Source organism: Xiphophorus couchianus, chromosome 18 (assembly GCF_001444195.1).
Source record: "Xiphophorus couchianus chromosome 18, X_couchianus-1.0, whole genome shotgun sequence".
NCBI classification, from domain to species: domain Eukaryota; kingdom Metazoa; phylum Chordata; class Actinopteri; order Cyprinodontiformes; family Poeciliidae; genus Xiphophorus; species Xiphophorus couchianus.
The window spans coordinates 16886519-16900225 of record NC_040245.1 but is presented as its reverse complement, the minus strand read 5'-3'; the positions used below and the strand labels follow the sequence as shown (position 1 = coordinate 16900225).

The following is a 13707-nucleotide window of genomic DNA, read 5'->3' as shown; positions in this document are numbered from 1 at the left end:
ACCCCCCCCCCCCCTCCGCCCCCTTCATTTCCCTGCCTCCACCTCCCACCCCCCCCTCCTCTTTAACGCCTTTTCTTCTTTCCATCTTTCATTTTCAGCTGTTTTCCATCCTCTCCTCTCCTTTCTCTCTACAGATTTGTTTTCAGTGAGCCTCCTGATTTGATTTTCCTGTCCCTCCCTCCGTCCAACTCGGACAACCCGTTACAAAATCTCACTGCAGCAGCAGATGGTGGTGCCGTGTTTGGACTGAGCCACGTCTCTTAGCAACACTGTCTCTCTTTATTTCTCTTCCCTAAACCAGAGCAGCGGAGGAGCCAGTGTTGTGCACCGTCTGGGTCTTTCTCTGTGACTGACCCGACCGCCTCACAGCGCCGATGTGTATTTTAATGTCTGTCCTTCTTTAATGCCAAAAGTAGGGCAGCGGCTGGCCGTCTGGATTACGGAACATGTGTAATGATTACATTTGATGCAGGGCAGCAGGGAATATGACCACCTCTGTCCCATGGGCAAAATGTAATTTCTAACCTAGATTTAACAGATGTTTACATATATTGTGGTGGCAGTAAAAAAAAACAAAACAAAAAAAAAAAACACAACCCAAATCACATTTGGGTCATGGTACGTTAAGTATTTTCTTTATTCTTAGGATTGTTAAAAGTAAAACAATTTGAGTTTTTCCACTTTTGAGACAGACTAGTCCTTCAAAATCACACGGAAATAAAAACAAGGACATGCATCACTCAGTCAGGTGTTTTCCTGCTCTCCGCCCCTTTCTGTTTGCTGCAGCGACGCACTTGGCTCCATCGCGTAACGCGTGAAGGCGAGCGTGCTAATTAGTTTTAGCATGTTAGCTTCACCAATTTGAAATCAACTGGCGATCTTTAGAAATGTCATAACGTTTTTAAAAGAGGCCTCATTTCTTTAAACGTTTCTATTCCAGTCTTGTTTTTTTTTTTTTTCAATTACATTTTTAGCCACAGATCAGAATGAAACGTGACTCATCTCTCTGTTTGGAGACAAGTGTGCCACACAAGATGAATCACAGCTGGATTTTCGTCTTTAGCTATAACCTTTAAATTGTGGCCACTCACAAAGCAAGATGGCGAGGAACAGTTTTTAAAGTTGCCGACACTCAGACATAACTGTTGTATTATTACTGTTACTTCATTTATTGCTGTGATATTGTTTGGTGTCCTTAAATGCAATCGATTGTCAGCAGAATGCCACAGAAACCTCAAAAGACTCCAATAACTTACAGAGTAATCATCCATTATGGAAGCCTAAAACCACAGACTGACACTTCAGGGTGCTGCAGAGAGAAAACAAACAATGCAACAATACCAGCTACTAGCCCTGTTATGATGCCTCTGCCCCTGATTAATTGCTTTAATTAACTTTTCCAGATGCATTGTGCAAACAGCCTAATTATTTTCCTTGGGGTCTGTTTACAGCTCACAAGAACACAAACATCCTCTCAGCGTTTCAACTGAGGGCAACTTCTATTTAAAATAACTGAAAAGCTACAATATACATGCATAAATACATAGGTTGCAGTATTGGAAATCAACGAGGAGTCTTTTCCTTTTGAGCAGCGACACCTGCTGTTTTTGTTTACTTGGGCAGAAGTGCCCACAGGCCTCAGTGGATAGAGAAGGTTGCTTTCTTTTCCTCCTCATGCTGTGACCTCATATCTGTGTCAGCCATTCAATCCCAGGCCAGAGTACAATGAGCCGGCCGGCACAAAAACATTGTTCAAAGAGCTACAGTGAGGCCGGCCTGAGTGATGACACTTGCTGTTCAAAGGGCCGGCTGTCTGGTTAGGATGAATAAAACCCCACCAAACAGCAGGAGCGATCAGACACTTACATCCTGTATCCATACAGCCAGTTGACAGTCACATTGGAAAGATGACACTTCGGCTCTTTGGAGATTTTTTTCTCTGCTTTCTTGTGAATCGGCTCATGCAGCGAAAGGTTTTCTCCTCTAAGAAACACATCAGGACTCTGGGCCCCCTGCTGCACTCTGCAGTGACGATTTGTTTGTTAGTTCTCATGCAAGCCCCTCCTCAACCCTCTTGTGACTCAGCTGTTTTTCTGCTGTTTGAATACCTCACAGCTTATAATCAGCTGCGAGATGCAGAGGTAAAAGTCCTGTGAGTTTCAGCTCAACAGAGAGTAAACCAAAGCAAATCTACATACAGTCAAGGCATCCTCTGACCTCTCATCCATAACTCCCAGTAAGCTGTGATGTAAGAAATGTCTTTTGATTGTTTGAGTGTTAACGGTTGGTTGAAAGAGTCAACATCTGAGAGATGACTAAATATTATCAAAGAAAATATTAAATCCGATTCAAATTAAATTAAAATTTGACGTCTATTTGCTTCTCTGTAGAAGAGATGTGTCGCATAGCAACATATTTCAACGTTGCTATGCGAGTGTACACCAGAGTATCATCTGCCTAGCATCGATGCGCATCGTTTCCAATACATGGTCAAAATGTGCCAAAGTGGAAGCAGATGTAATGGAAAAACTTTAGACACTAAAATAGAACCTTGTAGCACAACATGATCAAAACAAGTGGAAGAAACTCCACTTAGGCGGACAGAAAAAATAATACAGATATGAGGTAAAGAAGCAGAACCCGGTCCATCCACCCACTATTTTATCAAGCGTAACAACAGTGGACCAGAAGAGCCGCCTTCTCATCAAACGTTTCCTGGATCTCAAAAACAGCTGCAGGAAGAATTTTATGTCAGCTGGAAGGTAAAGCATCTATTTTTAGAAAGCAGCACTTAAGCCCACCCTGATGCTGCGGTACGTGATCATGAGGCGGGTACTCTGTTGTGACAAGCCTCTGGAGGTCAGTGGGACGCTTTGGCACAAAAGGAAACTGGCAGGTGGGTTTTGTCACAGAAATCTTCTCAATGCACTTTCGCTAATTAGAGGAATAAACTGTTTTGTGGTTTTCTTCTGCTGAACAGCCTGCCCAGCGAAAGGGTTCACTGACCTCCATTGTTTCACAGTAAAAACACAACTATAATCTACAGTGAGGGCTAAAAATATATTTTGATTGCGTTTTCTTCCAAAAAGTCAGATTTACTCATAAACCTGACTATAGATTGAGTTCAATTTAAAAGATAGCAAAAATAAAATAAAATAATTCTTGCTGCTTTGGAGCAGAAAATGCACCATTTAGGTCTGGATCAAAACTTAAACCTGGATAACTCAACGCTTTGGCAATAATGAGTCAGATTGTGCTACTGTGTTTGTGTTATAGTCCCCTGACTCAAGTCTTTTGTAAGTGCTTCTTTGTTGCAACAGAAGTAGAGTATTCCCACAACATGATGCTGCCACCACCATGTTTTAGCCACACAGGATTTTGCATGTAGGCCAAAACGTAACATTTTGGTTCCATTTGAATAAAACACTTAATTCCTCAGGTTTGCTGTGTCCCACTCCCTATGGCTCATGGAAAACTGCAAACAGGAACTCTTTTGGCCTTCCGCCCCAACAATAAATTATGTTTTGCAACCTGCAGATCCACAAGAGTAACCATGGGACCCATTTGGCTGCTTCACTGATAATTAATCCCGATGTTCGGCCTGTCAGTTTAGATGGATGACTGTGATTCAGCAGCTTTGCAGTTGTGTCACACTATTTATAGAATGATTATCTAAACTGTGCTCTTTGAGAGTTTCCATAAACTTCTTCACAACTTCCTCTCTGACCTGCCCGACATGTTTCTTGGTCTTTATGATGCTGTTCATTACTTCGTGAGCCCCTGAAAAGAAAACATCTGACACCTCGACATAAAAGGTGGGTTATACTACAACATTTAATAATCAGGTAAGTTGTGAAGGCAATAACCTGGACTAGATTAAAGATATATGCAACATTTTTGAAAACTTTGTGTTGGTCTGCCAAATAAAATCTTGATAAAATCCAATAAAATACACTGAAGCTTGCGGTGAAGAGGTTCAAGGAATCTGAATAGTTCTTTTTCCAGCATTCTTTATTGAATCTGTAGAGACTCTCGCTGCTGCCAGGAGACCTGCTGTAAGGACGGCGAGCTCCGGACTGCAGAGGCTATAAATAGTTGAGGCTCTGCCTTCCTTACAGGCAACACCCAGCACATTCTGCCTGCGACAGGGCAGCAGCACAGAGGGAAACGTCACTGCTCCGCTCTGCACACTACCTCCTCTCAGCAGATATCAAGAAAAAAAAGAAAAAACATGTTAGTTTGAAGAATGGGTCCATATATTTGGAATAATGTCGAGCAACCGTTAATTGGTGAGAGGATTTTTAAAACTAGCTTGCTCACTCAAAGCTGAATCACATTTTCATAGTTTTATTCACCAATGCCAGCTCCTCCTGCTTGCTTTGTGGCACTGCTTCACGCAAGCAGAGTCCTTGCTTTTCCCTTAATGTTTTATCACTAAAGTTATAAGTTAAACAATTATCTTATTGACTTCGTTTCTTGTTTCTTCAGTGAAACATTTGAAAAAAACCCCAAAAACTAGAATTTCCTCTATTCTTCACGTTTATGGTTCATCTGCAAAGTACGGTAGTCACAGGGTTCCGTTTTACAGCCTTATCCTAAATTATATTAAGTTAATCTCTTTCCTCAAAATGCTACAAACAAATACACCATTGTGGTGTTTGCTTTCGTTTTATTAAAAATAGAAAGCATTTACGTAAATATTCAAGCCTTTGCCACGAAGCTCTAACAATTTCTGCTGCTCTGAATGTCCAAATGTTTTGATAAAACCCATTAAATTGCTAAAAATATTAAGAAATAGCAGTTTCACTATTTGATAAGTGTTTCTTAAAATAAAATAATATTGAACATCTTTTCCCACTGATCAGTCCAGCCAGGATTTTGTAATTTTTTTTTTTTATTATTTGGATTCAAAATCACAAATTTCGCGGCGCTAATTTAGAAACAATTGTAAGGACTTTTTACGATATTTGCGCTAATGTGCGATGTTAAGTGGGACTTTTTCTTAATCGTATCGGTCACAGATAACTTGACATCAAGTAAGGCTGAGGTGGGTGTCACTCAAACACAAAGTCTGACCAAGTTTCAGGAAAAAATGCCAGTAAAATCAGAAAGAATTTGGGAATCTGTTGATTTTGTGGATTTGTGAAAAACTAGAGGGTCTTATTGATGCAATTTGGAGTCTAGAAAGCCACATAAAAAGCTACGGTGGGTCAGATTTGGTGACGCATGAAGCATAGGCAATAACATCACATTTCTCTCTTAAGAATCCATTTTCTTTTCTCTTCTGAAAAGCAGAATTTCTGAGTTTTACTACATTTTCAGTCTGGTGGCAGCTAAAGCGAAAAGGTTTAATGGTCGATGTTAGACGCAATAGATAAAACACTGGCTCACTTCACCCCTTGTAACAAAACAATTATTTGAGGGGGGGGGAAAAAACAGACACTACATTCAGTCGTCAGTCTGTATTAATGAATCAAAGTATTTATTTCAAAAACTGGAAAAATAAAAACACACCCACCAACATTGGTTTAGTATAATATACAAAGACATATTTCAATGTTGCTATGTGAGTATCTGTCTCTGACTACAGTATGAGGCAGTTTGAAAAAGGCTGGCTGAGCTGGTGGATCTACAGACACAAACCCCAAAACAATAAAGGGACCAAAGGAATAAAATTTTAAAAAAAGGTTAGTCTATAAAAAGCATCTGAGCAAAGAATAAAGATTGAAAACCTTTATTGGTTTAACCCTTTATTGAAAACCTTTATTGGTTTTCAATAAAGGGTGAAAACCAAAACATCACTTAAGTTGTGTGCACTTTTACCTTTCAAGACACTTGAGATACCACTGTAAGGAGATTTCTGTCCATTTTTTTTGGACTATATATTATTCTCCAGGTGAAAACTGAGATTAAATACAACAACCTGGAAGTAACAGTACAGAAAATGATGCTTGCTTTAACCTGGTTGGAGCAGCAGATGGCAATAGAAACGTATCTATTTTTCTTCCGACTACCTCCCTGTTTTCTCTTTTACGTGGAAGAAAAATTATCCAATTCAAACCGAGCAGCGCCTGTTAAAAAGAAAACAAAAAAGAAACAACAGCATCAAGTGAGGCTGAGCATTAAGACACAGAATCGTCATCGGCGTGAACACACAGGAGGAAGGTAAAAAGGTGTTGGCTAGAATCGAGAAAGAGAATCAAACAAACAAAAAATAAAAGCGCCTGCTCTTCTCGGAGAGTCCAACTTAAAGAGTCGCTTCATTAGTCTGAGCAGAGAGAAGCATGGGAATAAAAGCCGCGTGGCGTTCAGGTGCACCGGATCTTCATGTAGAAAGAAAAGCAAACAGTTCTTTGCAACAACAAATGGCTTACAGTTTATGCCCACAGCTACATGGTCTTAAGGAATCCGTTAATGCACCAACTTTTTGTACTGTGGAGGTGATCAGTGATAAAATGTTTGAAAACAAATGCTTCTTATGCAGATTCCTCTAAATGATCAGAAAGTTCCTGAAGACGAGCTTCATCTCTTGACGTGATTGGATCCCAGATCTGAACCGATGCATTAAATGTCAATGAAATATCAAACTTTGCATCATTCTGATTTATAAATACATTGCAAAAAAAGAACAAGAAGAAAAAAAAGAATGTCTTGTTAGTGTTTTGTGCAGCAACCTCTACCTCCAAGCTCCATACCCTCGTAATGCTGACTATTTTTACCCGGTACAGTAAAAAAGGACCTTTAAAAATAAAGTGGAGGGACGAGGGTCGTTTAGCTTAACAGTCCCGGTCGTTACAATGGTGCGGACGCGGAAGGCAGAAAGCCCGGAAGCCGTTCGGCCTTTAAAAAAGTCACAGTGGGAACAGAAGAGGAAGAAACTGGAGAGCAACTGCGTGGAGGAAGCTCCTTCAGCTGATTCAGCTCGTGACGTAGCGTGCATCAGACACCGGCAGACAGAAGAGCAAGTGCAGCAGCGGAGCTGCATGGAGACACCGTGATCCACCCCCACTCTCTGAGAGTTTGGGCCCCTTGTGCTCGTGTTGTATCCTGTGCGACTCCTCGATGCTCCGCAGTCATTAAAACAGGGACTGGAGACAAACACGGTGTTGCAGCGGAGAAGTGAGGCGGCACTCCTCCATCCTGACCCCCACCTGCTGCCGCAGCACCTCTGTGAAACTCTGGCTGGCGTGTACAAAGAAGCGAGAGGGATTGGAAAAAAGAAGAAGCACCTTTTCATTTGGCTTAGATATAACCAGCAGATAAATGTGAGGGAAGGCGGAAAATAAAACAGAGAAGCGTGTCTATAAATAAAAGGAGGTGGAGAGGAGAAGGTCTACGGGTGGAGGAGGAGGAGGAAGAGGAGTGGGGTTTCATCCCGTGCCTGCAGAGGAAGAAGAGGAAGAAATTCCAAACATTTAAGCCACATTACTTCCAGGAATCTTCCCAGGAATGTGGTTCCCCCCTTGTGTTGTTTTTAAGAAAAAAAATAATATTCACCTTCCTCTTCCTCGCCCCAGCCCTCTGCTACACCGGCCAGCTCGTAATGCTTCTTCCTCAGCTCGCCCAGACGCTCCCGTTCCTTCTGCAGGCGGGTCTCCAGCTCCAGAACCAGAACCTGAAGACAAACAGGATTTCATTAGCAATTCGGTTCTGGGTTTTTAGCAGTTACAACAGACAAACAAAAAAAAGTGTTGGGACCCTTACAGATTTCTTTCTTATTGCAAGTAGAAACTACAAGAACCTCAAAAGGGAAGTTGCTTTCATTTCAGCCACATTGGAGGGCCTTCAGGCATTGATGTCATGGCACAAGATCTCAAGTCTAGACTTTGACTAGGCCGCTCTAAAACTTTCATTCTGTTGGTTTGTTTTTGTTTTAGCCATTCTGGGGTGAATCTCCTTCTCAATTTTTCGCTACTTAAAAATTGCAAAGGAAGGTTTTTTGTTGCTTAATAAAATAAATCAGAATTTGAAAACCGTCTCTTGCATTTACTCAGGTTACTTTTGGATTATATTAATATTTGTTTGATCTAAAACATTAAAGTGTGAAAAAAATAAACAGAAACAGAAAATCGTTAGGGGGTAAAGAATAATAATATGATTTTTTTTGGTACGATTCTATTGAATTAATGTATAGAGTTATTCAAGTCAATAAGCATGTTTATATAAAATTACCTCTACATTCTATATTTTTGCTAAAAACTCTGTATCAACAACAGGAATGCTTACTTTTCTGTTAAATAAAAGCAATCAGATCATGTTAAATTTCTGTTTTGATTTTTCCGTGTGTCATTTTTACTCAAGGTTACCTGTGCGTCCATCTCTTGTCGCTTGATCTGGGTCAGAGTCATGCTGGAGAAGTCCATTGTTTCTAGACACACATTTAAACAAATTAAACTGAACATTTTCTCCACTTTGTGACATTTCTTTAGAAAAATAAAAGAATAAGTTCATAAAAAGCAAGCCGGTGAGAAACAGGATGTCTCACCTGTATCTTCAATTTGGGATTTCCCAGACTTGGTGGAGGCCACAACAGCGGCGGTTGCCTGGGTGACGCCGCGGGACGCCTGCTGCAGTCGGTGCAGGTTAGCGCTGTCTTTATCTGCCTTCACCTACAGGAAAGGAGAGGCAATATTGACAGCAACCAACAAGAAATCAAATGTGAAAAGCAAAAAAAAAAAAAAAACTAGAAACAAAAGTGCAGGAAGAAAAGGAAAATAGAGTGTTGATTGTTTACCTTTGAAGCAGCCACTAGCTGTGCTGTGCTTGCAGCGATTTCATGGGAGCACACCATCAGCTCCTCAAACTTCCCTTTTCCCTGCACCACCATGTCGGCAGCGTCACTGGGAACCAAACAACTAAATTAGCTCAAAATGAACTAGAGGGCACTTTAAGAGCACTTTGGTGACACCAGAGGGATTATACACGGGGTAAATGATTAAGCATACTTGTAACACGATTTAAATACGTTCGTTTCATTATACACTGAATGGGCTTCTGCATATTTAGGAGTCTCAGAACGAGGCCGGCGGCCCACACTGCCGACCGAGCAGACAGAAGTCTTTTCATACTTACACCATGACCGTGGCGCCCCATCCGACAGCTTTGGAGGCAGAGATCAGGCCCTCGGTCCAGCGGGAGTTCTTGGCATAAAATTCCTTCATGGAGGCTGCCCCCTGGTGGACAGAAGAGCAAAAGCGGCTACACAGTGAAACATTTATCACTTCATTTACTCTCCGGCAAAGGAGCAGCCTGAAATTAAATGTAACTAAATTAACATTAATATAATTACATTCAATAAAATTATATTCAATTAAATTAAAAATAGTTAACTTATATTGAAGCAACTGCATAAAATTAGAGTCTATTAAAATTAGTTGCTGCCATCTGGGCTTAATTCAAACATAATTTAACATCCTGATAGTTATTTAAACCAGGTTTAAATATAGTTTATAGTTTCCATTCTGATTCCCAGATTTAAAACAGTTCAAAATAATTTAGCTAAAAGCATTTTCAAACTTTGTCAACTTTACACTGCAATCTGTGATCAGCTATATTTATTAATATGAAATCATGTGTGGAAACTTTTCTTAATCACACAAATGCTTGGAAAACAACAGAATTAGATTCCATACAACTGAGTCTTGGGTAAAACTCACCCTTCCACTCTCCACAATGTCCCTTTGCAGATCTTTCGAAGACAAAATAAGCTCCTTGATCGCCTGCATCAGCTCTGTGCAGGAAGCCAGGATCCTGCAGGGGGCGACAGAGCACAGAATATGAACGGTGACCTGCTGCAGGTGCTGGAGAAACACTCCAGGTTAAAACGCCAGTGAGGGATGCAGCAGGAATGCTTGACAACTAATGAACCAGGTAGTTTTAGCTGCTTTGATACAATGTTAAATTCTGAGCAATAATTTGGGTGCTGAATCCATTTACTCAGAAGTAAAATGTGATTAAAATGTTTCAGACCAGAGGGTTTAATGACCAACTTTTACTCCCAGCTCATGATGAGCTCTGCATAAATCCAGTTATGTCTCAGGGCCACAGTTTATTGAAAGAGAAATTAACTCCCAGCAAGCTCAACGATCTTCCTCTGATCTGAGATTTACCTCTCGTTGACCTCCATCTTGATTCCTGTATCAATCGCTCGGGACTTGTTCAGCATTTCCTGTCAGGACACAGAGGCACAGGGGAGGGAAAAACAAAGACATTTTCCAGTCATTACAGTTCTGAAGTGAATCGGTGGTGGCTGAATAGGCGGAGTCATTCACCTCTATCCTGGCGGCTGCGGACTCCACAGCGGCTGAAGTGGCAGCCATTTCCTGCTCCACCAGATCTCCCAGCTCCCCCTGCTGCAGCTCCAAGCCCCGCGGGCGCAGCTTCTGGAATGAGAATGAGACACGTATAGCGACGCACGCTGATCAGATCAAACGCTCGATAATCGGAGTGACTCGGACCTCCGCTGTGGTCAGGATGGCCTCCAGAGCTGCCCTCAGCTTGCCGCAGTCGGCTGCTGCCAGGCTGTCCTGCTGCTTCATCTGGCCCAGCAGAGCCAGAGCTTCTGATCCGCACGTCTTCACGCTCTCCGACAGCGCTGCAGCGAAAAACAGAACACGCAGGACGGACGGGTTAATGTTTCGGACTCGGAGACACAGGAACATAAAAAAGCAGCAGAAATCCTGACATGATAAATGCAGAGTGGAGGACAGCAGCATGCTGGTTTCATTCAGTTTTTATCCTCTGTTCACTTCATTGTGTCACAGTTAATGATGAACTGATCAGTCAGTCAGACTCTGACTGCTGATCGGATTCTCAAATAGTAAAAAAAAAATTTAAAAAAATCCCCCAAGGCATTAAATTAATTCCAACAACAAATTCAAACTATTTTCTAGTGGCACTAAAGTAATTTTGAATTTACGGTAATTAGTAATTAGGCAAAAGTTGGAGACATAAGGGAACATCTCAATAAATTCAAATATCAAACATTTATTTTAGTGGGGAGGTTTTTCAGTTAATTTTGATAATAATAATAATAAAGTTTATGAACCAAAAAAATCTGCTGCTAACGCAAAATGAATCAAGTTCCATCAGAACTGCCGACATATTTTGATGCAACTTAGCTCCTTTTGTATTAATCTCTGGTATTTCCTTACTAGAGTTATGGTGTGGACATTTAGAATAACACTTACAACCATTCTATATATTTCAAAGGAGAGCAATCAGAATACTATATAATACAGGTTCCAGGGAACACACAAACTTGATATTTAAAACAAAAACACTAAAATTATGGAATAGGGCTAAATATAAACCAGCTCTTATGTTTCAAATGTTCAACAAATATTTGGTGGCTGAGGGAGAAATACAGTTTAACAGTTTGTACAATACGGAGGAGTGTGTGGGGTAGATTTATGGAACGGGATGAGTGAGGAGTTAACATAAAGTCAAAACAATACCAGACAGTTTTGGTTAAAAAATTAAAAAATTAAAAAAAAAACATGAAGGAGGAGGAGTTGTACTGATGATAGAAGCTGAAGAAATCATTATGTTACATCAATCAATAAGTTTATTCACTCAACAAAACACGTTTCATCACTAATGTACAAAAGCATTGTCTTGCTGCAATTCATCTACATGAGAGACACGGAGTAGGAAGCAGAAAAACCTTATAAAAACCTGCCCCTTCCTCAATAATTACAAAATAAATCCTTTTGTTTTCATATACAATTAAGAATATAACTTATAAACAATGTATCCTTCTCACTGTTAACTCAAAAGTGTGTAAGACTTAGTCATTTTTTTTCTTACATCGTAATCCAGGTGAGATGGGGTGAGCAGTGCTCTGGGAGCAGTTAATGTAATCTGAATTGTATCAAACTTAACTACATGTTAACTTATGAATTAGTATCCGAGTTCAAAAACGGTTAGTAAGAATAAGTGTTTTACTGCACTACCTGCTTGTTTTCAGGAACTCTGTCTAGTTTTGACTACTTTCATTTGTGGTCAAAATAATAGTACCGGTAATTTAAAAAAATCTATCATTAAAATTAATGAAAACTCTACATTGAATTTCTCAGAAGATTCGGATATCAGTCCGGTTTCAGTTCTGCGTTTGAAGTCGTGTGAAGTCCTGGCTGCCAGCCACAGATCTATTATTTTCAGGCATGTTTAGACTTGCAGTCTGAAGGGGGGGGAAAAAAAACATTACTTGGCTGCAAGGTTAGGAGCTTCTTGCCTGAAACGCGTCCAAAAGCTATTTCTGACTGCAATGTGAACATTGTAATAAAAAAAAGAACGTTTTTACAAAGCAATAAAAAGATGATCATGTCTTGTTGTGACCTCTCAGGTCCTGCACTTTGGTGCAGCACCCGCAAATTAGCTACTTTTGTATTGCTGAGCAGTTTTCTATCAAGTTCTTTTTATTTAAACATGTTGTTACTATGATTAAATATAATGATTTTTCACAGGACAGATTTAATGGTGCCCCCCGGCCACCTGATGCCCTACGTGCGGTGTGTTATATGTGTGGGCGTCGCGACGGTGCTGCCTATTAACAACTGTTATTCTGCTCAGCCTTAATGAACCCAGGTGAAGAAAGAACCTCAGAGACACATCAGGGCATGTAAACATCTGCCTCACCCACAGATTCACATCAGGAGACACCATCCATCTCTCACAACTGCAACACACACACACACACACACACACACACACACATGCCTTCACACACACCTACCGTCTGCTTGCTCCACAGGAACCATGTGAGAAGTGGCGCTGCCCTGAACGATGGTGTCGCCCACCAGGTGGCCACACTGGGTCACCACTCGCACCAGCTCCAACACCGCTGCACCAAGCACGATGTAGGCAGAGGGAAAAAATATAATAAACAATGTTTAGTTCCAATTCCATATTTGTGCAGCAGTAGGACTGCTAAATGTCAGAAAAGCATGTCATTGTAATACTATTGCTACTATTGCTTAAAATTACAATGGAATACGACTAACGTACATTTTCATTCTTTTACTCTTGAACTTTTTGGATGAAATTTGGTGTTGTCAGATAATTGTTCGTACTTCTACAGTCGTTCTCTGTAGTATACCGAGTTTGTGGATGTTGCTTGGTTGGCTAGCATGAGCCAACTTTGAGAAATCAAAATTTTTTTAACTCACGCCCCCTTAAAGCCACAGCATGTTACTTTTGTAAAAAGTTTTTTACATATTTGTTAAAACTGTCCCAATGTCCTAACATCCAAAGATGAGACAAATAATCTGTGTAAAGATCGAGATCCTCTGCCTTCAGAAACAGACAGAAACACCCAAATCACTCAAACAACGGGTTTGACGGGTCTTAGCGCCGTCAATAATTCTTCATGTGTGCGCTACTCACACCCAGAACCTTGCTCTTCGCTACACTTACAGCTGGTGCACCACAACAGAGCCCGTCATGAATGCTCAGGTTTGTTAGCTTGTCTACCAATGACAACGAAAAAGAGTTTTTCTGGAAAGGTACGGGTTTTTTTCTGGCTTTAGTACATTGAGCAGCACATACAAGAACATGATTGACAGTGCTAAGACCTTCCACTTGGATCTAATTGGTTGTTTTTGACCGGGAGCGGTGGATTTTTGCAGATGGCTGTAGAATCACATAAAGGAGGCAGAGGAGATGAATATGTTCACAGATTATTTGTCTCATAAAGTCAGGACATAA

The 13707-nt window shown here is 40.7% G+C and overlaps 1 protein-coding gene across 2 annotated transcripts in view; it reads right to left on the bottom strand.

Moving 5' to 3' along the window:
• Positions 1 to 5458: 5458 nt before the first annotated feature.
• hip1 (huntingtin interacting protein 1) overlaps positions 5459 to 13707 on the bottom strand; it is a 57579-nt gene continuing 49330 nt past the window's right edge. For both annotated transcript variants that reach the window (XM_028045461.1, XM_028045462.1), the window contains exons 21-31: positions 12737 to 12844; positions 10458 to 10594; positions 10272 to 10382; positions 10110 to 10168; positions 9657 to 9750; positions 9073 to 9173; positions 8735 to 8840; positions 8486 to 8609; positions 8307 to 8368; positions 7498 to 7615; positions 5459 to 7381 (exon numbers count right to left, since the gene is read on the bottom strand). In XM_028045461.1, the coding sequence (XP_027901262.1) occupies positions 7371 to 7381; positions 7498 to 7615; positions 8307 to 8368; positions 8486 to 8609; positions 8735 to 8840; positions 9073 to 9173; positions 9657 to 9750; positions 10110 to 10168; positions 10272 to 10382; positions 10458 to 10594; positions 12737 to 12844 (1031 nt within the window). In that variant the 3' untranslated portion in view covers positions 5459 to 7370. The remainder of the gene's footprint in view (positions 7382 to 7497; positions 7616 to 8306; positions 8369 to 8485; positions 8610 to 8734; positions 8841 to 9072; positions 9174 to 9656; positions 9751 to 10109; positions 10169 to 10271; positions 10383 to 10457; positions 10595 to 12736; positions 12845 to 13707) is intronic.